Consider the following 25,784-nt stretch of genomic DNA (forward strand, 5'->3'; position numbering starts at 1 on the left):
AAGGCAATCTTTGACCTAGAAAAAGTGTGATAGACCCATTTTCTTCTTTCCTACTACTTCTGCCCACACCTTGGCAACAAACAGAAGGTCTCCGCTGGGCTGAGAAAATAAGAACACTGCTCATGCACTGCCTGCATGTAGGGCACTCTCAAGGCAGGAATGCCTGGAGAATCTCACTCAAGATCTCAGAAAGGAGAAGTAACTTCTTAAAAGCCACCTAATTTGTAAGTGGTCTGATTAGTCAGTCTATGAAGATATTAATCACATGGTGCTGCTGTGAGTTTGTCAGCTATTTAGCCCACCTGAAGTGACTCAACCAAAAACTTCAGTCCTTCTTGTTCTTTTCTAGTTTCAAGTGTCCTTCATGGCTTTTCGTATCCCTATTTCACAGCAGGTTCTTGGGCTGGTGTTCTTCAGTTCACCTCAGTTGAATGATTTCCTCTGTTGCAGATATTGATGAGTGTGCTTTGGGTAGGCACACCTGCCATGCTGGTCAGGACTGTGACAATACAATTGGATCCTATCGCTGTGTGGTCCATTGTGGAACTGGTTTTCGAAGAACCTCTGATGGGCTGAGTTGTCAAGGTATAAAAATGGAGACCTTTTCTTTATGTTCATGACAGTAAGAATGAGACCCTCCTTTTGACTCCTCGAAAGTTAACTGTCGCAGAAACTCCAAGAGGAAGGGACCACATAACAGGGAGAGAGTGAGGAGATATCCAGCAAGTGGGACTCCTGTCTCTCTGAAGAACTTAAACCTGAATATAAACATTTTATATGTTTTATAAGTTGAGCTTCTTCATGAGCTCTTATTCAGATACATTCCACAGCTATTTTAAATATGTATAGCACAGTGGTTTTGAGTGACCATTTGCCTGTTACCATTTGATTAAGATCATACTGCACAGTCCAATAAAGTCTACTTCATAAAATTCCATTGCATAAGACTGCCAGAATGTTTGTTGAAGGATATTTTTAATAGGCTATTTTTAAGAACAATTTTAGGTTCACAGCAAAATTGAGCAGAAAGTACATAAGATTCCCATGTAACCCCTTCCCTCCACACACACAGCCTTCCTCACTATCAATATCCCACACGAGGGCGGTACATTTGTTACAGTCAATAAACCTACACTGACACATCATTATCACTCAGAGTCTAGCTTATATTAAGCTTCTCTTGGTGTTGCACATTCTATAGGTTTGCAAAAATTTATAACAATATGTATCCGCCATGATAGTGTCGTACAGAATAGTTTCACTGTCCTCAAAATTCTCTGTGCTTCACTGAATCATTTCTATTTCCTCCAACCTCTGGCAAACACTGATCTTGTTACTGTCTTTGTGGTTTTGCCTTTTCCAGAATGTCATATAGTTGGAATCATACAATTGTGCAGCCTTTTCAGATTGCCTTCTTTCACTTAGTAACATTTAAGGTTCCTCCACCCCTTTTCATGGCTTGATAGTTCATTTCTTTTCACTGCTCAATAATAAATATCTAGATACAGAACAGTTTACCTAGTGAAGGACATCTTAGTTGCCTCCAAGTTTTGGCAAATATAAATAAAGCTGTTATCAGGATTTTTCATAAAGGAAAAGGCAGTGGATCCAAAACTGAATGTTTATCAACAGAATAAATGAAGCATGGTACATCTACACCATGAACCACTGTGCATCCATGAGAAAAATCCAGATGTAGGAAGGTATGTATAATTTTGCAGAAAAGAGTATATGTAACTGGAAAAACAACCAAAGAAAAAAAGGAAATGGATCTATATATTTTGGTGGAGATATTTATGTGGCTGCAGTAGAAATAAATTATTATTCATACTAGATTGTTAATGTTGTTTGCCTTTGGTGGGCAAGAAGGGTAAAAAGGGAGAAGGGAGCCCAACCAAAAGAGGAAGAAGAAAAATAAAAACTGCACTAAGAAAAATATTTTAAAAGTTTGTGATCACAGCCGGGTGCAGTGGTTCACAAATGTAATCCCAGCTACTTGGGAGGCTGAGGCAGGAGAATCACTTGAACCCGGGAGGTAGAGGTTGCAGTGAGCTGAGATTGTGCCATTGCACTCCAGCCTGGGTGACAGAGAGAGACTGTGTCTCGAAAACAAAACAAAAAAGTATATGATCACATCTGTGTTTATGTAAGTTAACACATGGTAGATTTTGAGTGGTTAAATTAAAAGATGTCAAATAAAAAAAAAGTACAAAATAAGAGACATTGGCAATCCGGAATGTAAGGTGAGGAAGTGAAGAGCCCAACTATGGTGATTTTTCTTTTGAAGGGTTTGGAATATAGCAAGAGAGAAGTGGCAGGAGCTTAAGATTAGTATGGACCTGAGAGAGGGATTTGGTTATGAGAGGAAATTTTTGATTATATCTACAGGTTTATTGGAAAGAAAAGTATAAGAAGGAAGTACTTTTTTAAAAAATTATACTTGAAGTTCTGAGATACATGTGCAGAACATGCAGGTTACATAGGTATGCACATGCCATGGTGGTTTGCTGCACCCATCAACCCATCACCTACATTAGGTATTTCTCCTAATGCTGTCCCTTCCCTAACCCCCTCCCAACTCCTCAACAGGCCCTGGTGTGTGATGCTTCCCTCCCTGTGTCCATGCATTCTCATTGTTCAACTCCCACTTAGGAGTGAGAACACACAGTGTGTGTGGTTTTCTGTTCCTGTGTTAGTTTGCTGAGAATTATCGTTTCCAGCTTAATCCATGTCCCTGCAAAGGACATGAACTTACCCTTTTTATGGCTGCATAGTATTCCATGGTGTATATGTGCCACATTTTATGTGAAGGACCTCTCAAGGAGAACTGCAAACTACTGCTCAAGGAAATAAGAGAAGACACAAACGTTCCATGCTCATGGATAGGAAGAATCAATATTGTGAAAACGGCCATACTGCCCAAAGTAATTTATAGATTCAGTGCTATCCCCATCAAGCTACCATTGATTTTCTTCACAGAACTAGAAAAAACTACTTTAAATTTTATGTGGAACCAAAAAAGAGCCCGTATAGCCAAGACAATCCTAAGCAAAAAGAAAAAAACTGGAGGCATCATGCTACCTGACTTCAAACTACACTACAAAGCTACAGTAACAAAAACAGCATGGTACTGGTACCAAAACAGATATATAGACCAATGGAACAGAAAAGAGGCCTTAGAAATACCACCACACATCTACAACCATCTGATCTTTGACAAACCTGACATAAGCAATAGGGAAAGGATTCCCTATGTAATAAATGGTGGGAAAACTGGCTAGCCATATGCAGAAAATTGAAACTGGACCCCTTCCTTATACCTTATACAAAAATTAACTCAAGATGGGTTAAAGACTTAAACATAAGACCTAAAACCATAAAAACCCTAGAAGAAAACCTAGGCAATAGCATTCAGGACATAGGCATGGGCAAAGACTTCATGACTAAAACACCAAAAGCAATGGCAACAAAAGTCAAAATTGACAAATGGGATCTAATTAAACTGAAGAGCTTCTGCACAGCAAAAGAAACTATCAGAGTGAGAAAATTTTTGCAATCTATCGATCTGACAAAGGGCTAATATCCAGAATCTACAAGAAACAAACAAATTTACAAGAAAAAAAAAATCCCATCAAAAAGTACACAAAGGATATGAACAGACACTTCTCAAAAGAAGACATTTATGCAGCCAACAACCATATGAGAAAAAGCTCATCATCACTGGTCATTAGAGAAATGCAAATCAAAACCACAATGAGATACCATCTTACATAAGTTAGAATGGCAATCATTAAAAAGTCAGGAAACAACAGATGCTGGAGAGGAAGTAGAGAAATAGGAATGCTTTTACACTGTTGGTGGGAGTGTAAATTAGTTCGATGATTGTGGAAGACAGTGTGGCAATTCCTCAAGGAACTAGAACCAGAAATACCATTTGACCCACCAATCCCATTACTGGATATATACTCAAAGGATTATAAATCATTCTACTGTAAAGACACGTGCACACGTATGTTTATTGAAGCACTATTCACAATAGTAAAAACATAGAACCAACCCAAATGCCCATCAGTGATAGACTGGAAGGACTTTTAAAATGCACAAGAGGAGGGAATGATTGATGGACCACAGTCCTCATCTTGGTTAGGAAGGGTAAGATGGGCTGCAGAGCTCAAAAGCTCAAATAGAGGGACTTCTCTTCAGTGAGAGAAGAGGGCTTTCTTCCCTGAGACTGGAGGAAAGGGAAGGAAAGAAGGTACAAACCACAGGCAAGTCCCCAAGAGTTTGAGGAGTTCGTGCCTGCACAGTTTTTGTTACGCTATGACCCAGATGGTGTTTGGGAAGTACAACGTAGCAGTGACTGCAAATGTAGAGAAATGCTGATGTTAATGCAGTCAGGCACAGGGTGATAAAGACCTGCACCAAGTTAAGGAGCAAGAAAGGGGAAGAAAGGACAATTGCAAAAGACCTTAGTAGTGTTGGAGTTTTTTCCTCTGTATTCAGCATCCCAGTCTGTCAGTAACATTCCAGGACTGGAACTTCCTAGAAACATGAGTGAGAGTCATATGGCAAAATACTTAAAGTAGAAGAGTGTTTCATTGACAGTTCTGTATCATTAGCAGTTGTCTACTTTTAAGATTATTGAAGAGAGATACCCTCTCCAGCAATTAATTCTGTCAAGTATTTGGCAGATCACATGAGTGTGAATATATTGGATAGGTTTTAGAGATCTTAAACATGGTAATGATCAAGATCATTAAAATGTTAAACATTTGGGATACATTAACTCAGGTTTCCTAATAGCATATAATGAAAGTTTTGTTTTATTTAACAGATATTAATGAATGTCAAGAATCCAGCCCCTGTCACCAGCGCTGTTTCAATGCCATAGGAAGTTTCCACTGTGGATGTGAACCTGGGTATCAGCTCAAAGGCAGAAAATGCATGGGTAAGAAAAGGGCTTTGAATTTAAAGGAATGACACCTCTACAACGTCTTAATGATGTCTGATCTAAATGCATACACTGTGTCTTGGTACTGGTTCCCATTTAGGACATCAAGCGTGCAGCATGTATGCAATCCGTGCAAAACCAAAATGACAAAAAATGCTATGTTTTATGAGTTTGTTTTTCTAATTACATACCCATTCTTCATGACATTTCCTCTAATTTTTTTGCAAAAGTATACCTATACATATACATATATGTACATATATATGTATACAAATGAAATTAACAGTGTATATAAATTTTATTTTTCTAAGAAGAGAAAATGATATGGCTACCTGCTCTGTAAAACAGTATTTTGTTTTTGTTTTTTATTTTTATTCTATTTTAAAGTATGTTACATACATTGTTGAATTTAAGCACTTTAACCTTACACAGTGATTATGCAATGAATATATGTAAATAATATCCCTAAACTCCAAAAGTATGATTTCTCTGGAAAAGTTGAATAAATAATTTTCTTAATCTACATTACCTTTGTTCTTTCATCAAGATGTGAACGAGTGTAGGCAGAATGTATGCAGACCAGATCAGCACTGTAAGAACACCCGTGGTGGCTATAAGTGCATTGATCTTTGTCCAAATGGAATGACCAAGGCAGAAAATGGAACCTGTATTGGTGAGTGTCTGGCTGTTTCCATGACTGAGATCAGTTTACCATCAACAAGTCAAGTAAGGCATTCATTTTAAAACTAGTGATTAGAGTAAATTTAAGCTACCAAGGAAATCTTTCTTTTTCTGTAAGTACTCCCAACTTCTAGGATAATTGAGCTCCAGGTCCCAGGGTCATGGCTATACCCAGAAATGGAAGCTCACTATGAAAACTTATGACCATTTTGAGCTCCCATCAATTAAACATTTAGTTTACGTGGTTTAATATCCACAAGCATTAATATTATCTCACATAATTTCTAATATGAAATTTAGCATATATGTTAAGAATTTCATGGAGGAAAGAAAAATTATGTCTGTAGAGATTTGTTAAAATTCAAAATATAATTATTTTGGAGCTGTATATTCTTTAAATATCAAATCCATGACCAGACAAATAAAACAGTCTATCTATTCTACATCAATGACCAGACACAAAGGTACATTATATTTCTCCCTACATTTTTTCTGTGTATGTCTATTCTGTACCAGCCTGGTTAGCAGAGCTAGCAACTGTAGGATTTACAAAAATAAAAGAGAGATACCATTCCCATTCTCATTCCTGCTAAAGAATACAGGAGAAAGAAATAATGTATGGGTTAAATTGGCCTACTCCACTCCCTCCACTATACCCCCTCCCCCCCAAAAAAGCAAAAACCTATAATACAAGGTGAATGACACTGTAAAGAGGAACAAATAAAACTCTACAAGAATACCCAAGAAAGTGACTGTATCCAGTAGGAGTCACTATGAAGGAGGTCATGTAAATGATCACATTTAAACATAGGTTGGGATGTTACTAGATGGAGATGACAGGAAAAGGAAAGCAAGAAAGCTTTGTATAAGGGAGAAAGAGCTGAACTTAGGGATAAAGTGTTAAAATTCATTGCTCCTTCTTGACAGCTGTCTAACCTTTGGACAAGTCTTATGATTACACAGAAATTTGAGTTTAAGTTTCTCATTGTAAAAATAGCACAGTTTTTCTTTAAAAAAATCAATTCTAAAATATTAATAAAATTATAGTGTTTTGGATTGGTTTCAAAACAATATGATAGGATTGTGGGGGATAGATATAGATGAAGGAATATTGGCCATCTGTTGAGAGTTGTTAAGTTCATTAGTATAATTTAAAAAAACAACAACTGGTGATGGGAGTTGAAGTATCAGATTTCAAAGACTTGTTTCAGCTCTCACAAAATAGATATAGGTCAATACTTTCCTTATCATTTAATAGCAACCACCTCTATCAGGAGTGTGAGACCAGCCTGGCCAACATGGTGGAACCCCGTCTCTACTAAAAATACAAAAATTAGCTGGGCAAGGTGGCGCGTGCCTGTAGTCCCAGCTACTCTGGGGGCTGAGGTGGGAGGATCACTTGAACCCAGCAGGCAGAGGTTGCAGTAAGCTAAGATCATGCCACTGCACTCCAGCCTGGGTGACAGAGCGATACTCCATCTCAAAAAAAAAAAAAAAAAGAGCAGCAGCCATCTCAGAGCATCATGTACAGTTACATGCAACTGTAAACATTTTTCAGAATACTGACCCTAATTATGTATAAGATTAACTAGACATGAGATGAGTTGAAAGATCAGAAACTTTTTAAGAAGCTACAGCAAAAATCTAGCTAAGTGGAAATGTAAATGTAGAGATACATGGTTTTGATTGAGGAAATAGAACTACCCAATCTTTGTATATAGCAAATGTTCAAACTATTATTACTAGAAACTCTTTTAAAGGAAATGCTTTTCAATAGCAGGAATACAGAACATCATTTATCATTTAAAGCTTGATGGACTTGAAACACAGGCATGCTGTTATCACAAATAGGGGAGTAAGGTTAAGGCACTGAGGGTGTGCTGGGTTTGAAGTAGTGGTAAAACAAAGAGAGATGGGGATGTCCAGCTAGCAGCTAGAAACATGGGACTGTGGATCAGAAGCAATATAGCACTACTGTTCTCAGTCTGCCTAAACTCTAATCACTTGTACAAACAAGATGACAAAAGGAGGAAGGGATATAGAGAAGGAGAAAAAAGAAATCTGAGAATAAAACTCTCTCCATAATAGGGAGCAGGAGGAGGAAAAGCAGCCAGTTAATAAGTGGCAGAGCTGGGACTTGAACCCAGGTTTTCTGATTCCAAGTTGTAAGTTGGTATGATCTCAACCACTTGGTGAGAAATGCAACCTTTGGCAATCCTACAGAATGCTGATTTCAGATACAATGACTTTGGGTTTGAAAGAGGAAATGTTACTTCTTATTGCCTCCATGTCTGTAGATATTGATGAATGTAAAGATGGGACCCATCAGTGCAGATATAACCAGATATGTGAGAATACAAGAGGCAGCTATCGCTGTGTATGCCCAAGAGGTTATCGGTCTCAAGGAGTTGGAAGACCCTGCATGGGTAAGTTAATAGGAATTTGTTGAGCAATCAAGCTACTGATACAGTTACCTAGCCTTACCAACTAGCTTAGGGCCACTTTCTCTATCCTCAAATGGTCTCTTGTTACAGTAATAAGGTATGTAAATTGATTTACGTCATTCAACACAATTTGGATACTTCTTTGGAGACTTCATATTGAGCTCAATTTACACTAACATTTCAAGTGTTAATAATCACTTACTGTGTGCTTGCTATACACCACACATACCAAAGTGAGGTTCTGATATAATTGCCATCACAACTTAATTACCACGATTATCTCATTGATTATATCTCTATGCACATGACATAAATGTTTGCATAGATACATTTTATTTGAGCATGAAGTATACTTGTATGTAGTATGAAAGTTTAAGTGTGAGGTTTTAAAATAGGGACACACAATTTAAACAAATGGATAATTATTACTTTATCGTATATTTAATGCTTAAATATCTCATTCATTTCTCCCCACTTGCCTATTTGTTTTCATCTTAGTCATATTTGAGTATGAAGGCAAATAGAAAATATCTGTAAGATAACCACATACTTTTGGTAAAAATTAATGCATTTATAATCAAGAAACTGATCTATCAAACTGTAGTCTTCCTTAGAATATTCAGTTGCACTAAAATAATTGTGTGGGCTTTTCAATACTAGCTTCTGGGTTACATGGTGTTTTTCAAATTGGTTGCCTTGTTCTCTACTTAACGATTATTTATAGCAAATTCTCCCAAAAAAACTTAGCTCTGTCTTTATGCAATCCCTAGCATACTATTTTGTATGTAGCAAATATTCAAACTAATACCATTACTAGAAACTCTTTTAAAAGAAATGCTTTTTAATAACAGCAATGCAGAGCATCATTTTAGTCTTCTATTTAGATATTATCATTTATATATAGTTTAAAATCTTGATTAGCCATAACAGTGACTTTTCAGAATGAAATAGGTGTATTTGTTCACCAATTTGGCCACCAGTTGGATCTCAGACATTGTGCTAGGGAATAAAACAAGGAAGGATGCAGAACCATTGCCTTAAAAAAAGAGTTAGAATGGCTGGGCGTGGTGGTTCACACCTGTAATCCCAGCACTTTGGGAGGCCAAGATGGGTGGACCACCTGAGGTCAGGAGTTCGAGACCAGCCTGGCCAACATGGCGAAACCCCGTCTCTACTAAAAGTACAAAAATTAGCTGGGCACGGTGTCAGGCACTTGTAATCCCAGCTACTCGGCAGGCTGAGACAGGAGAATTGCTTGCACCTGCGGTGTGGAGGTTGCAGTGAGCCAAGATTACACCACTGCACTGCCCAGAGCAAAACTCTGTCTCAAAAAAAAAAAAAAAAAGAAAGAAAGAAAGAAAGAAAGAAAGAAAGAAAGAAAGAAAGAAAGAAGAAAGAAAGAAAGAAAGAAAGAAAGAAAGAAAGAAAGAAAGAAAGAAAGAAAGAAAAGAGTTAAAATATTAATTTTTACCTACTAAAAGTTTTTAGAGCAAAATTTACTATTTTATTCTACCTTCCTATATTGTTTTCTTTCATGCCACTGTGGTAATGAATTAAAGAATTTGGCTTTCATTCCCTTTTCCAATTTATAGGAAGAGTTACAAGTACAGATTCCATGTGTTGACCTAGCAATAGAAAGAAAGTAACTTTTTAAAATTTTACATGTTTGGTGAGTTTATATCTTAGTAAGAACTGATTCTATGTCCTTGTTTCCTTGTTTTTAATCTGTTGGGGGAAAATGGACTTGGCTTGTTCATTAATTCAAAATTATTAATTCAGAAAATAAAAATTTAAAGTCTGTAGTTTGCCAGCATTCCTACCTCTAAAACTTGTAACTAAATTCTAACTAGAGATGTGATTTAATTTCTCCCTCTACTGATAGAATTAAGATCTATATTAGCTTTGAATTCTGGTTTTCATGTATTTAAGACCACATTTTCCCATATGATCTTTTTCATTTCTACTGTTCATGGCTTGATTTGGCACACGATATCAAGCCCATTCCTTCATTAATTCAACAAATGTTTATTGAGCATCTACTTCGTGTTGGATGATATTCTAGGTTGTGGGAATACATCGCTAAACAGGGCAAACCAGGTCTCTGTCCTCGTGGAGTTTACCTTTCAGGGAGAGAAAGAAGAATCACAAAATATACAATTTCAGATAGTGATAAGCACTTTAAGGAAAAATAAAACAGCAAGGAGAAAGAAAGACCCAGACTGGGGTGGTAGCACTGTGATCCAGGCAGCCTCTCTGAGAGACTGGACAGAAGGAAAGAGCAGGCCAGGCGTAGTGGCTCACGCCTCTAATCCCAGCACTTTGGGAGACCGAGGCGGGCTGATCATGAGGTCAGGAGATCTAGATCATCCTGGCTAACACAGTGAAACCCTGTCTCTATTTAAAATACAAAAAAGATTAGCTGGGTGTGGTGGCACACGCCTGTAGTCCCAGCTACTCAGGAGGCTGAGACAGGAGAATCCCTTGAACCCAGGAGGCAGAGGTTGCAGTGAGCTGAGATCATGCCACTGCACTCCAGCCTAGGCAACAGAGCAACTCTACCTCAAAAAAAAAAAAAAAAAAAGGAAAGAGCAGCCACGATGGGAAGCTCTGAACAAGTATATTTCAGGCTGAGGAGAAGCCAGGGCAATGTCATTCATAAAAGAATGCACTGATCATAATCAAGGAAGAACCAAGGGGTCAGGCTATTGGAGCAAAGGTAGGCAAAGGGTAAGGAGGATAAAGAGCCCATAATAAAGAATGTGATGGGAAAAACATGAAAGGTCTTGGGCAGACAAGCAATATGATATGGTTTACATTTGGAAAAGTTCTCTCTGGCTGCTATGTGGAGAATTAGGAGGGCAAAGATGCTTGCAGAAAGACCAAGTCATTTAAATAAACATAAAAGTAGTTACATTTTTAAAAATTATATACGGACATATTAGAAAGCTTCCAACATTGTCAACCAGTAGAAAAGTCAGAATTCCATCTGAAATATTTGTCAAAAGAAAGAAAAAACAAGAGAGAAATTTCCCAAATGTACACGTATGATTGTATTAAGAGGTATTATCTTGAGACATTTTTATAAGTGAAGTTTGATGAAAATTGTATTCATCTGTGATCCCACACTCTCTTTTACCTTTTTTTCCCCAGAGGAAGAGACACAATTTTTAACAATTTAGGATGTCTCTGCCTAGCTGAACTAAGAAAGCTTAGTGTAGTATTTCTAAGATTTAAAATCTTAATGTTACTCATAGAATTACATGTAAAAATGTATACCAAATTAGCTTAAACTGATCAAGGAGACAAGGCTGAAAACAGAGTTCCCTAGATCTTAAGGCCATAAGTGAAAGTCAAAGGAGTATGAATTCACAGAACTCATGTGTCTCATTTTCTGAGCCACTTGCTCCAATGTTAATGTTCAAATAAAACGTGTGCATTAGTATTTAGGGGGAAATGTACAGAATCTGTCTTTATGTTCATGACTGAATGATTAAAGCTTTCTCAAAAGTTCACAGCAGTTGAGGAGACATGACTGTATGCCTGGCTGTGGAGGGTGACAATATCTTCAGTTTGTTTCACAGATTCATTCTATATTCCTGTGTTGTGTGTATGTCTGTGTCTTTTTTTTTTCTCTTTTTTATGTCATGGCACACGAGCAGACATTAATGAATGTGAACAAGTGCCTAAACCTTGTGCACATCAGTGCTCCAACACCCCCGGCAGCTTCAAGTGTATCTGTCCGCCAGGACAACATTTATTAGGGGACGGGAAATCTTGCGCTGGATTGGAGAGGCTGCCAAATTACGGCACTCAGTACAGTAGCTATAACCTTGCACGGTTCTCCCCTGTGAGAAACAACTATCAACCTCAACAGCATTACAGACAGTACTCACATCTCTACAGCTCCTACTCAGAGTATAGAAACAGCAGAACATCTCTCTCCAGGACTAGAAGGACTCTTAGGAAAACTTGCCCTGAAGGCTCTGAGGCAAGCCATGACACATGTGTAGGTAAATGTCAACCATATTACATTTCCTTTCTGTGGGCTCTCTTACTGATCAAAGCATGTGTACAGCACCTGTGATTGTTTGGGTGCAGTGAACTACATCTGATCTCAAGTCCGGAATGACTCAAAATTTTAAGACATTTATTTTGGCACCTAAAACTATTACAGACTTGAGTCAAGTAAATTATGGATTTACATGTGGGCATTCTGATAATTTATTGTGTTATAGTAAGTTTCTCTTTTTGGTCACCCTGAAGGTGTTACTAAATTTAATGCTACATAGAAATAAATTTTGGTGGCATCCAGAATATAGTTTATTTAAAAGAGGATGTAAATATTGCCACATAATTGCCACATAATATGCCATCAGATTATAGCCACATCGGACTGATGGAAGAGCAGTGGTTTAAAAGTGAAAGTTTCAGTTTCTCAGTCGACTGTTCTGTATGACAACCAACATCCCATTGACTGTTGCTCCACAGTCCCCATGGAATTGCTGTTTGATTATTGTATATGTTTGTATGTCACTGAAAAGATAATATGAGTTGGGACAAAATTAAGTTACTTCTATCGCTCTAACATATATGCTTTCAGTATCTATCTAAATTCACAAGTCTATAATTTCATTTGTTTGCCAAAGTGAAGTATAATTTCCAACTTAAGAATTGAGACCTTGTTTTCACTCAAGTTGCAAACATTACCATCTGTCACTCATTTAACTCAATTTTCTGTGAACATTTACAATTTGCATGTCATTGACCTACTCAAGGGGAATTAGCAAGCAGGAATTAGTTTTAATATTTGTTAGCTGGAAAAAGCAAGCACAGAGGAGGGAAGTAAAGAGGGAGGGAAAAAAGAAATTCTGTTTAAATTCAAAGACCTCATTTTCTTACATTTCTCGAAAGCGTTCTACACTTTGCTTACTCTCTCCTAACTATGCTTTTTGCTAAATATTTTTTAAACATTTCTTCTCCTTCTATCTTCAATTTTTGTTGTTTCTTTTTCCACCCTTGCCCAAGCCCTCTTATTATCTTCTCAGATGTACTTCTTGGCCAACCGTAGGTGGATTCATCTTCCCATATCATCTCTACTCAGTTGGACCCTCAGTCCCTCTGGACACTCAAACTTTACCCTTTGCTTTTTAGGTTCATATTTTTTTCCAGCACTTTTCTGTCTTTTTTCACCCTGATGTACCTGCATATAATAATTAATTAATGTACCTGCATAATTAATATAAGGGATATGGAAACTTCTCCCTTGTGATTAGCTTACCAGAATTGTTGACAGTGCTCATTTCTTCTACTACCAAACATTAATGCATTCATTAACAATTGTCTACATTTTGTCCCATGTGGTCAAATACTGTTTAATTGCTAAATATGTGGACTCCAGTATTCTTGCTAGTATATTAAACAATACTGTCAATCTGCTACAAACTGTTCTGAGTTTTGGTAACTTTTTATGCCCACAATTTTGATCTGACTCTTCATTAAAGTTGTTCACTATTCTTTTGTTGACAGAATTAACATCTGACATTTTGTCTTTCAGTTTCTTCCAAACAGTCATTACCACTAGAGGGTTTTCACAGACTAGGTGATAGGTTACCATCCCATTCTGAGCCTTCATTTTAGACAAGCACTTTCTTTTGATCTACCTTTACTTTCCCTGCTCAAACATCTGTGTTATGAAAAATGAATTAAACCACACCCTCCACACTATACACCATTAGCTGGTTTCTTCCAAATTATCAGAAGGTCCAAGTTATTTTAAGAAAGTTTCCTGATTAATAACCCATTTCTCTACTTCTTCATCACCATCTATGGCTGCAGTTTCATCATAGTAGAGTCTTATAAATGTTTTCTGTCTTCTGTTTATGTTAAACCTATATTATGTTATCACAATCATCTTCCTCAGTCATCTGCTATTTGAGGCAGCCACTATTTCACAGTAAAGGTCAATCTTGGAGAATCTAAAGTAAAAATTTATAGCTAGTCCATTACTGGATATTTAAGTTTCTTTGGGGGCAATTCATAGGCTTAAACATTTCTTAAAATATGGTATTTTATAGTATTGTGACAATGAAGAAATTTACAGTAAGACTGTAGACAGCTTTGGAACTACACAACAAGACCAACTTGCAATAAACACCAAATACTTTTCATTAACTATCTGGGACAGACAAGTTATGAAAGATTCAAATTAACACTATGAAATCTTATTAGACTTGTGCTAAAGTCTAGTTTTTGAAGAAATTGATTCCAAAGCATAACAGGAAAAATGACCTTTGTATTGCATCTGAATGCAGAAATCACACTTGGGGGCACTGTAAAATTCATACTTGCAAAAGCTCTGTGTTAACTACTTGGAGTTCAGTATCATTTACATTTCTGTTATTTTAGGTTAAAGCTGATTTTAAAGGAAAGAAGTAAAAACTCACACAAGTCATAGAATCAACACTTTGGTTAACTAGTCTTCCACTGGTTGGTGTATGATCAGAGACTATGAGCAAATTTTAATTTTAGTCAAAGCAAAACACCACTGGGACAAGAAATTTTCAGCCTCCCAAATCACATACCTTAAAGCAAATATCAATTAATTTTGAATTATCAACTATTCTCACACTCCTTGCCATTTTCATGGCTTTAATAATAGCAGATAGCCCTTTATAGACTACTTTCCCACATGTTACTGTATATGAACCTTTCAGCAAAACTGTGAATTAGGGCAGATAGTCTCAAGTGTCCCTTTTGACAGAAGAATAAATGAGATCTTGAGAAGTTAAATGGCCTGCCAAAGGTAATACAACTATATATGTATGTACTTGTCATTAGTGCATTCAAATTGTGTAAAAAATGTTGAGGAATATTTTTTGTCACAAAAATGAAAAACATTTCCATATGACATCTGTGTATGGGAAAGCTATGCATGGGTAGGCCTGCTGCGAGAGAGAAAGAGAGCCAAAATTTGAATACAATAAAAACAAATACTCCTTTTTGCAATCAATCTCAATAGGAACATTATATTTTAGGAAATTTCTACTGTTCCTTAAAGAGTTTCATATTTTGGTGGTTTAGGATCCTGTCTACATTTGTTTCCTCTGTCATGTCTCTCTTAACTAATATAAAAATTGATCAGGTTGGGACTTCAGCATATATGTGCTTATACATAGAAGAAATGTCCATATTTTGTAATATGGTACTGTGTATACAGTACTATATTCAATATTTTTATAACATAAAAAAACTTGATAGAAAATAGCTCTGAGCAGTTTTTAACACACGAGTATAAAATCACCAAGAAGTTTTTCTAATGTATATCAACAACTTGATGAGAGTTGGCTCTGTCACAGTGTCTGCTTTTTTCTTGTGTGGTGATAACTGTCATCTTCCTGAACAGATATTGATGAATGTGAAAATACAGATGCCTGCCAGCATGAGTGTAAGAATACCTTTGGAAGTTATCAATGCATCTGCCCACCTGGCTATCAACTCACACTCAATGGAAAGACATGCCAAGGTAAGAAAACATTGGGATGTTTATTGTTGCAACTTGACTAAAAACCAACAGAGAGTGTGAGAAGTTTTTTTTTGAATAATCATTCTCCTAGTGGCTTCCCCTTCTTTCCCATTCCCATGGGTCAGAATTATGTTCAAATATTGCTTTTGCAAGCAGGAGAAGCAATGGGAGAGGAAGTAAGCAAAGAAAATAGTTGAGAAACATTTTTGGAATGGTCTTATTAGAAGGAGCAAAAATGCCTAAGCCAGTTCATATTATATATTTTTAAACCTTAATGGGAATAGATCTCTTCAAACTTTTTTTTACAATTCCACTAAAATGGAAGTGAAAAATGAGAAGGTTACTCAGTAAATTTACTTCAGTGTGAGACATTATTTTATATGTGGTCCCTCTTATTAAACTTATTTTTAGAGTGATCAGTTTGGTAGTCAATTAAACGATTCATTCATTCGTTGAGTCTACATTGATGTGGAACAATTATGTGCTAGCATTGCAGGATTTAAACAGATAAATAAGACACAGTCTTCCCCTTTAAGAGTTTACAGGCTAGTGGAGACAGACATGTAAATAAATCAAAATATAGCTTATTGGTTCTATAACAGAGTTTTGGGCAAGTGTAGCAATGACCAAAAAAAATCAATCAAATTTCGATTGAATTTTTTTCTCTTTATGGGATTCACAAAAGACTTGCTGGGATGCAGCTCATGGAAAATGAGTTCCAGGAGGCAAAACCAGTATAGACAATGGCTTCACCCTAGTTACCATGAGCACTGCCACCTTACCCCACACCACCCTACCCCACCCATTCACACTCCCTGAGAGCCCCAACTGGGTCATGTGAGCTGGAGATGAAACATCAAGTTGAGCAGTAACTTTTGCTTTGGGCCATCAGTCACCAAACATTTTTAAGAACCTACCCCATGCAGAGAATTTTACTCAGATTTGAAGTACTGAATAATTTATTTAATCATATTGTTATCTTTTTCCAAAACAACTGTTATTTCATTTTAATCAGCAGTATAAATATGTCAAGGGCTATAATTTGCACCCATTCTAATGGGCACCTATTAGGTAATTTGTACCCATTCTGAAACTAATTCTCAGAGTGATTATGTGAGCCTTGATGTCCTAGAATAATCAAGAGCAGAGGTAGGACTTGACCTCAGATCTATATGTCTAGAATAGTCCTTTGTCTCCTGGGACGCTGTGAGCACCAGGAGCATTGCACTGAGGCAGCAGGATGGGGTGAGAGCACTTTATCCAGATGTGATCACTTTTCCCAGTTCTTCAACCCAAGAGTCTTGCTGAAGGAGTGGCGATGCCCACACTAAAACCACACCCCCTCCGGGTACTCCAGGCACCAAGGAAGGCAACAGGGCAGATATTGAAGCATTTGGAATAACCACTGAAACATAAAACCCCTTAGCCAGATTTTAAAGGGTTATATTTTATTCTCATTAGAGAATTTTTCTTCCTTTCTAAATTGTGCCCGTTTTTTTTTTTTTAATTGCTTTTGTCACTTATTTAGTTCCAAGCATTCTTCAGCTTTCAGTTGTGCTACAGAGAGTGGAAAATAACATGGACAAATCAGAAACAGGTGTCACTTGAAATGCTTGCAATTTAAATGGGTTACATATTTTTGTGGTTTTAAAAAGACTTGAGAGAAAACAATTATGCCTTTTTCTTTGCCCTAAAGAATAACTTGCATTCTTTTTATAGTTTTAGAAAGTGTTTGAGGCATTTATAAGGAACCAAAGACTGCTTTTTATTTGCATATGTTTTTTTAAAAGATTTAGAAATTACTGATACAAATGTCAATAAAAGGGAAATTAAAGTGAATTTGACATTGAACAAGGACAGAAACTCTAGTCAAAAGTGAAAGTCACCAGACTGCAAAATGAAAAAAAGCATGACCAATCAAGAATTGCCTAAGATGCAGAGAGGAGAAACTAAAGGATCCTTATGCTAATTTTATGCACCACTAATCTACTTCTAAAAATTTGGAAACATATGAGCACTGCATTTAAAATGAGTGCTCTTATTCATCCGTGTTTTAAAAATGCAATGCATGTTTATCAAGAATCTAAATTACTTATATTTTCTATAAGACAGATGTTTCAAGTATGTTTATCCTAAATTATTTTTTTTAGTATTCAGAAGCACTTGGTTAAATACATTCATATGTTCTAAAGCTGTTAATATAAAAATTTTCAGCTCATTTTGGGATTCTTTTCTTGTAGCAGTATGTTACAAAATACTTTCATTTCAATCGTAATTTTCTTATATTTAATAGAAACCAGATATCACATCATCCATGAACAGAAGACAACACAGTATCTATTTATTTTTCTGTCTTCTTTAAGAATAGTGAGTAGAGTAAATGAGTAGAGTGAGTGAATTTCTAGAGAGTGCTTCACCCTGAGGAGAGGGTAATAGACCAGAGACAGAAGAGGGCCACCTGCCCAGCACCTCAGTACTTAGGAAAGCTTTTTAATAGAAAGTGTATATTTCTATATTAGATTCTGATATTTCTTTATGATTCATATTTACCCAATGAAAATATATCATAAGGTAACTACTAAATAACAACTTATTATGCACACTGATGTGCATCCAGCTTCCAGTCTCCACACCACCACTATCACGGTCCCCAGCAGCCCACTGGCTTCATGTTTCTGCAAGAGTTCATGATGAAAATGAGATAAAATTCATGTGGATGATGAATATGAAGAGAAAATTTTTTAATGAGAGAAGGAAGATAAGGCTAATTGAATTTCACATTTTTCTAGAAGGCTTTTCACATCACTGAGACAATCTCATTTTGTCAGGGAGATTAAGACCTCCTGACTGATAAAATCATAATTAGAAATTGTTTCACAGAGCCAGTCGGCAAGAATTAACTGAAATAAAAAGTTGTTTCACATTGTGTTTCATTCCTGTAGGAAAACTAATCCTAGTATAATACTAGTAATGCATACTACATCATTGTCAGCACATACAACTAAAAAGTTATTTACTCCATATCATTCTAACCACTATCTTTTTACTTTGTGCAGACTTACTGTTTTAAGTAAATAATTACATTGTCTGTGTTTTCCTTAGAAAACAACATATTTGGAGCCAAATCTAAAATGCTTATTTTTGTATCAAGTCCCAATATAAATACCATTATCCAACTACCAGGTTATGTACTACTGTACAGTGACGTCATAGTAACACATGCCCATTGTTCTTAGCACAGCTTCCATAATAGAAATGCATCTGACCTTCAGGACCCACCTCTGGAGAACCAATTCAGTCCATTTAATTGTCATTTTTCTCTCTTTTATATCAGGACCAATGCTATATGCAGCCAATTGACTTAGACTTTGAAAACCTTATACTTTACTCATACTTTTAAAAATTAACCACTAAAGTTTCTTATAAGTTTAAATAGTTGTAAAGGATGTGAATTCTGGCGCTGTCATACAGATTGTCATCTTAATGTGCACAAGCTTTAAATATATTTTCATCAAAACTTCAGAGCTGCAGGTTTAACTCCCTCGGTTAATGGAAGGTGGCCACTATATAATTTGAAAGTCTGTATTATTGTCAAATTAATCAGATCTACTGTCAGAAAAAGTCGAAGGTGATTTTTCTCTTCAAACAAAAATGTTAGTAAGTGTCCCCATGACAGCCAACTCACTTCCGAAATCTAATTCAAAATAGCGAGCTAATGGGAGGCTGAGGCAGGTGGATCACCTAAGGTCAGGGGTTGGAGACCAGCCTGGCCAACATGGTGAAATTCCATCTCTACTAAAAATACAAAAGTTAGCCAGGCATGGTGATGCATGCCTGTAGTCCCAGCTACTCAGGAAGCTGAGGCAGGAGAATCACCTGAGCCCAGGAGGCAGAACTTGCAGTGAACCGAGAGAATGCCACTACACTCCAGCCTGGGCAGCAGAGTGAGACTCCATCTCAAAAAATAAAATAAAATAGCGAGCTAAGACCATTGGTTTGTGGCCATGATAAAATAAGGCCTGCCACCATCAGTCTTTATTACCAATATGCTTACTGTGTTTATCCTCTGAGATTAGTTGAAACCCGTCTTTGTAAATCAGAAGAAGGGTGGAAACAGGGAGAAGGGAATAGAGACCTCCAGGCCATGAGATGTTCTCAGGCAAAATGAGTGGAGAATTATGGAAAATGAGAATATGGGAATCGATTCCCTGAAATAATTCGCCTGCATTCATACTGCCAGAAAACATTCGTGCATCACCAGGGAAATGAAGATGCCCCAGTATGAAAACCACTGCTCTAAAATACCATTCTTACCTTTGGGATCTTAAAATTCCTTAAAAATTGTGTTGAACTCCATGGACCCTCTTTCCAGAAAATCCATCCATCAATCTCACATTCTTTGTCTGTCTCATACACACACATGCAAACATTTTCATTTACAGATCCCCGATACTCAAAAATAAACCCCAAATTAAGAATCATGGCTCAAAAACACTCATTTTCATGAAGCACTTAAAGTGTGTTTCTACTTAACAACTTAGTGTAGAAAACAACAAAATAAAGAGTATTTCGCCGGGCGCGGTGGCTCACGCCTGTAATCCCAGCACTTTGGGAGGCCGTGGCAGGCGGATCATGAGGTCAGGAGATCGAGACCATCCTGGTGAACATAGTGAAACCCCGTCTCTACTAAAAATACAAAAAAAATTAGCCAGGCGTGGTGGCGGGCGCCTGTAGCCCCACCTACTGGGGAGGCTGAGGCAGGAGAATGGTGTGAACCCGGGAGGTGGAGCTTGCAGTGAGCTGAGATTGCGCCACTGCACTGCAGCCTGGGCGACAGAGCGAGACTCCGTCTCAAAAAAAAAAAAAAAAAAGTATTTTATTTGCGTATTTTCCCCATACCATTACCCTAAGGAGACCATCCCACTACCATAACAACAGAAGATAGACTCAACACAGTCCAGATCCAGGTGAACTGTTCCATTTGATCAACTTACTTTGTGGTGCCGGGGCCATGTATTTGATCCTGTTTTGTTTGTCTCTCTCCTCAAGATCTGACTAGCCTGTACCATCTCTCCCGAATTTATAACTTGACTCCTTTCATATCTCAGACCCTATTTTCCACTCAACAATTTGACATTATAAAACAAAACAGTAGGCAAAAATCACTCACATTTTAAGAAGATTCTTCACTTTGCAAAAAATATTCACAACTGTCCTTTAAATTTTTGGTTTGTTCATAGTGCATTTAAAATATTACTTGCTTTATAAAACTCAAATGCACGGTATTGCCCAAATATAAAAGACACCAGAGAGCTCTTAATATCTCCCCATCTACTTTTATAGCTCTCATTTTTTGATATCCTTTCACATAAAGAAATATGTGCTTGAGGCAATCTGGGAAAAAAAACCCACCAGGTGTCATGATCCCCATTTTGTGGTTGAAGAAGCTTAGATAGGACTAAGTTCATTCATGGGAAGAGAAGGCTAGCCCTCCACCTTCCAGTCACACATCCACAGTGCCTGCTCTGATGGCCTTCTCTCACCCTCATTGCTGATGCTGCATGTTCCCTGTACTGTCCCTAGATATCGATGAGTGTCTGGAGCAGAATGTACACTGTGGGCCCAATCGCATGTGCTTCAATATGAGAGGAAGCTACCAGTGCATCGATACACCCTGTCCGCCCAACTACCAACGGGATCCTGTTTCAGGGTATGTCTTGCCTTCTCATCCCAGACAGGCTTTTGAAAATCCTTCCTCCCACTCCTTGACCAACATAAACTTTGTCTCTTGTCATGTGTAACTCACAGGAAGTCACTAACTCCAGGAAGATGTGGGGTTACAGTAAGTATTCTCTTCAATGAGTGGGCAAGAAATGAGCTCATCCTGCAGCAGCCACTGCCACCCAAGCTCACTCTTGGCTGCCAGTGTTGCCTGAAGCAGTCTTCCCAGCATATAACATGTAACATGGTGGGTTCTGCCTCAGCAGCAAGTTTTTCGTTTCTGTTGTGTTGCCTCAGGGTGGTAAGGGCTCTGCACACTTAGAGCGCACCATGAGGCACCTTTTCCGTTGTTTCACTGACTCACCACTCCTTGAGAATGGAGATGAGTGAAGATGAGTCAGTCGTCTGCCCATTCATACATCATCTTGCTTATATTTCCTTCTGTCTGAAACAGGCTTTTCTGCATTCTGAATAAACTACCATTCTATTTTCTCTCTTTCCTTCCAGAAATGTTGTACTCTATCCAGGTACCAAGTTAACAGGGTGATTGAAAACAAGTGATAATGTTCCTCTTGGGTAGGTCCAGCTAATAGGAAGGTGTTTCTGAAACCAAATACTGGCTGGAGCTCACTTTGTTTTCCTCTTGGTAATGCTTACCAAGTTACTGCGGCATAGTCAAGTGTGGACTGCCCAGAATCCACCAAAAACCTATTTGCAATTGGTCTGATGAGATGTGGAATAGGAAGGAGAAAATTGAAAATACAGACTTAACAAAACCTCTAAAAATACTATGACTGCAGAATCCTATCTTCATAAAACGGTCCTCTGTGCATTTTTTCCCCCTCTTTATTACCACCGGTTTCTGGCAAACAATTTAAAAGTCATCATGACTCAAAAAGCAGTCAACATGCGCTCTGGTAAAAAAAAATATAGCCGGGCGAGGTGGCGGGCGCCTGTAGTCCCAGCTACTCGGAGGCTGAGGCAGGAGAATGGCATAAACCCGGGAGGCAGAGCTTGCAGTGAGCTGAGAACCGGCCACTGCACTCCAGCCCGGGCGACAGAGCGAGACTCCGTCTCAAAAAATAAATAAATAAATAAATAAATAAATAAATAAAGCTTTTTAATCTACAATAATGTGAACGACAATTACAAAAGAAGTGCCCCTTCCCCACCAGAAATCCTAATTGACCTTTTATTATTTTTAGAAAAATAAAATATCAATATATTTTGTTTCACCTTTCAAACAGTGTTAGGATACTATATAATTAAAAAGTCGTTTGTATTCCTCTTTAAGAAGTACGTGTTTCCAATATATATGCAGATGCTTTTATTTCCAAAACTGACTTTTCATTTTAAAGAAAATACTCTTGTGGCATTCATACTTACTTCAATGGCTCAGACACTTCTGCTTTTAATGGAGCTGCAAGACAGATATTTGACTTCACACCAGCATCTTCTCCTAGTCATCTGGTGTCTGGTTTGAGTTAGTGACACAGAACACGACTGAGTCTTACCGCTTTTACAACCAGGCTGCCTCCTGCGTGCAGTGCCTGAAAGTTGTCATGGATCACGATCACCTGCATCATGCCACCTCCTGCTTCCAGATAACTATGTATTTCACATGTTTGTTGTTCTTAGGTTCTGCCTCAAGAACTGTCCACCCAATGATTTGGAATGTGCCTTGAGTCCATATGCTTTGGAATACAAACTCGTCTCCCTCCCATTTGGAATAGCCACCAATCAAGATTTAATCCGGCTGGTTGCCTACACGCAGGATGGAGTGATGCATCCCAGGACAACTTTCCTCATGATAGATGAGGAACAGACTGTTCCTTTTGCCTTGAGGGATGAAAACCTGAAAGGAGTGGTGTATACAACACGACCACTACGAGAAGCAGAGACCTACCGCATGAGGGTCCGAGCCTCATCCTACAGTGCCAACGGGACCATTGAATATCAGACCACATTCATAGTTTATATAGCTGTGTCTGTCTATCCATACTAAGGAACTCTCCAAAGCCTATTCTACATATTTAAACCATATTAATCATGGCAATCAAGCCCCCTTCCAGATTACTGTCTCTTGAACAGTTGCAATCTTGGCAACTTGAAAATGGTGCTACACTCTGTTTTGTGTGCCTTCCTTGGTACTTCTGAGGTGTTTTCATGATCCCACCATGGTCATATCTTGAAGTATGGTATAGAAAAGTCCCTTATTATTTTATTTATTACACTGGAGCAGTTACTTCCCAAAGATTACTCTGAACATCCAACAGGACCTATCAGTGACGGTTTATAGTAGTGTAGTACCTAGGATCATTTTCCTGAAAGCCAAACCAAACACAAAACAAAAACAACTGATTCAGAGTCAAATAGAGTTTTTGAGCATTTGACTATTTTTAGAATCATAAAATTAGTTACTAAGTATTTTGATCAAAGCTTATAAAATAACTTACGGCTATTTTTGTAAGTATTGATACATTATAATAGGACTTACCTATTTTCATTTTAAGGAGAAAAACACCACTCATTTTTAAAAATATAGTACAGTTACTAGGAAGTCTTGTTTGATCCCAAATGGTGCTTATCTTGACTGAACATTCAGAACAAGGATATTATTTTCAGTGATTTTGTGAGATCGGCTGAACCACTTATGAAAATAATTAAAAAAAAAATCTCTTTGCCCTCATGACAGTTGTTCAGGGCATGGAACTTTAACATTTTAATATAAACTTTCATCCAGTTAACTTCATAACTTTTACATTACAGAATTTATTTTCCTGTCAATGAAAACAATTTTTAAAGATACCAGTGGGACAGGTTTGTTTTTTAAAAATCTCATATGTTCAAATTAACATAAATGTTAAACGTCAATACACTGTACATGGTGGTAATAGACTCTAAGCAATTGCCAAGATGTATTCTATTTTTATGAAGTGTATATATATATTACCTTAGTGTGCATTTTCTATGTAATATCTTGATGGACTCTTTTATAAAATTATTTTATAAAAAAACAATATTACACTAAAATCAGCCTCAATAAATTTTCACATTTTTTCATAACCTTTTGAAGAACCTAAAATTTGTTTCCTTACAGCTAAAACAGGGATTACATTTAAAGTCATACACATAAACAGACACACAATCATGAGATCCCTTGAGATAGAGGTAGCATCACATGTTACCACATTTTATAGGTCAGGATCCTAGGACAGACATAACTTAAGTAACTTTCTTAAGACAAGACAGCTAGTGAGTGGCAGAAATGTCCTACCTTACCTGTTATGACTCCCACTACTTAAGTTTTTTCATCTACATAAACAGTGTTTTTTATATCTTATCTCAAGTGAATTCATCTCCTGTGATATTAAACTAGTGAAGGCCTAATCGTGAGCTATGATTGAAGGACTTTTAACCTAGAATCACATTATTCAAAGAAACCTGGAAAAAAATCCACTCCACAGTCCAGCTGTCAGTCAGGTGATTGACTAAATCAGTGTTTACCAAAGAATGTTCCACAGAATACTAGTCTAGTAAAGGTGTTTTTAGTCACAAGTGTTCTATGATCAAACAAGTTTGAAAAATACTACATAACATGTCCTCCTATTAAAGATTTTCTGTCAACACTAACAATTAAAGAAACTTAGAAGTTCAGCAGTGAACAGGTTGAGTTTATTCAAGCCAACATTTTCTGAAAGATTTAATCCCAAACCTTTTTTTCCCTAATACATTATCTCACTGAACACTTGGGGAAATGCTGATGTAATACAGTCAAGACGTCTGCTTCATGCCTAAATCCTTAGAAAGGACATTTTTATAACTAAGTACTTCGGTAAACAACTCCAACACCTGACCCTGACCATTGAGCTTCTTTCTAAAATTAAACCACATTAGTTTTGCTCATTTCCTCTGTCCAATATTCTACAAGCATAGAAACTGACAGGACAGTGACCAGACATGAGCTACTGCATAGTCATTAGTAGGAACAGACTTCTGGTTACTACCGTATTTGATTTGGAAATTCCTATTTGGGGAGCCAAAAGATCCAGTCAGAATCTTGACTTTAACCAAGTACTTTTGACAACATTTCCTTGAAAATCCTCAAGCATGCCAGTGGTTGAGCAGAGGTAGGCAATGAAATCAATCACCAACCCTGAAAGTTCCCTCAGGATACAGAACAGAGTGAGGAAGCCCTCCTTCACGACATCTAGCAGAGCTGCGAGGAGCAAGCCTCCATCTTGTATATTGTGGTGACAGTCCTCTGAGCTTGCACACTCCACAGATACCCTAGATAGGATGACTAGCAGAAAGGGGAAGGTCTCCAAAGGAAGGAAACTAAGAGAGCAAATTAGAGATCTAATAGGTAATCTTTGACTCGCACACATTCAATCCAAATGAAGTCTACCTACAGTATAATTACTTAATCTGATATTAACCTAAACAGAAGTGTGATCTCCACCAA

At 37.4% G+C, this 25,784-nt stretch overlaps 1 protein-coding gene across 1 annotated transcript in view; it reads left to right on the plus strand.

The window, feature by feature from the left end:
- The window catches only part of HMCN1 (hemicentin 1), a 470,019-nt gene extending 445,634 nt beyond the window's left edge, over window positions 1-24,385 (plus strand). The window contains 8 exon segments of the mRNA XM_030936855.1: window positions 451-585; window positions 4,835-4,948; window positions 5,499-5,624; window positions 7,930-8,058; window positions 11,736-12,086; window positions 15,479-15,598; window positions 21,182-21,308; window positions 22,958-24,385. Of these exon segments, the coding sequence (XP_030792715.1) occupies window positions 451-585; window positions 4,835-4,948; window positions 5,499-5,624; window positions 7,930-8,058; window positions 11,736-12,086; window positions 15,479-15,598; window positions 21,182-21,308; window positions 22,958-23,324 (1,469 nt within the window). The 3' untranslated portion in view covers window positions 23,325-24,385.
- Window positions 24,386-25,784: the final 1,399 nt, after the last annotated feature.

Source organism: Rhinopithecus roxellana, chromosome 8 (genome assembly GCF_007565055.1).
Source record: "Rhinopithecus roxellana isolate Shanxi Qingling chromosome 8, ASM756505v1, whole genome shotgun sequence".
Taxonomy (NCBI): Eukaryota; Metazoa; Chordata; class Mammalia; order Primates; family Cercopithecidae; genus Rhinopithecus; species Rhinopithecus roxellana.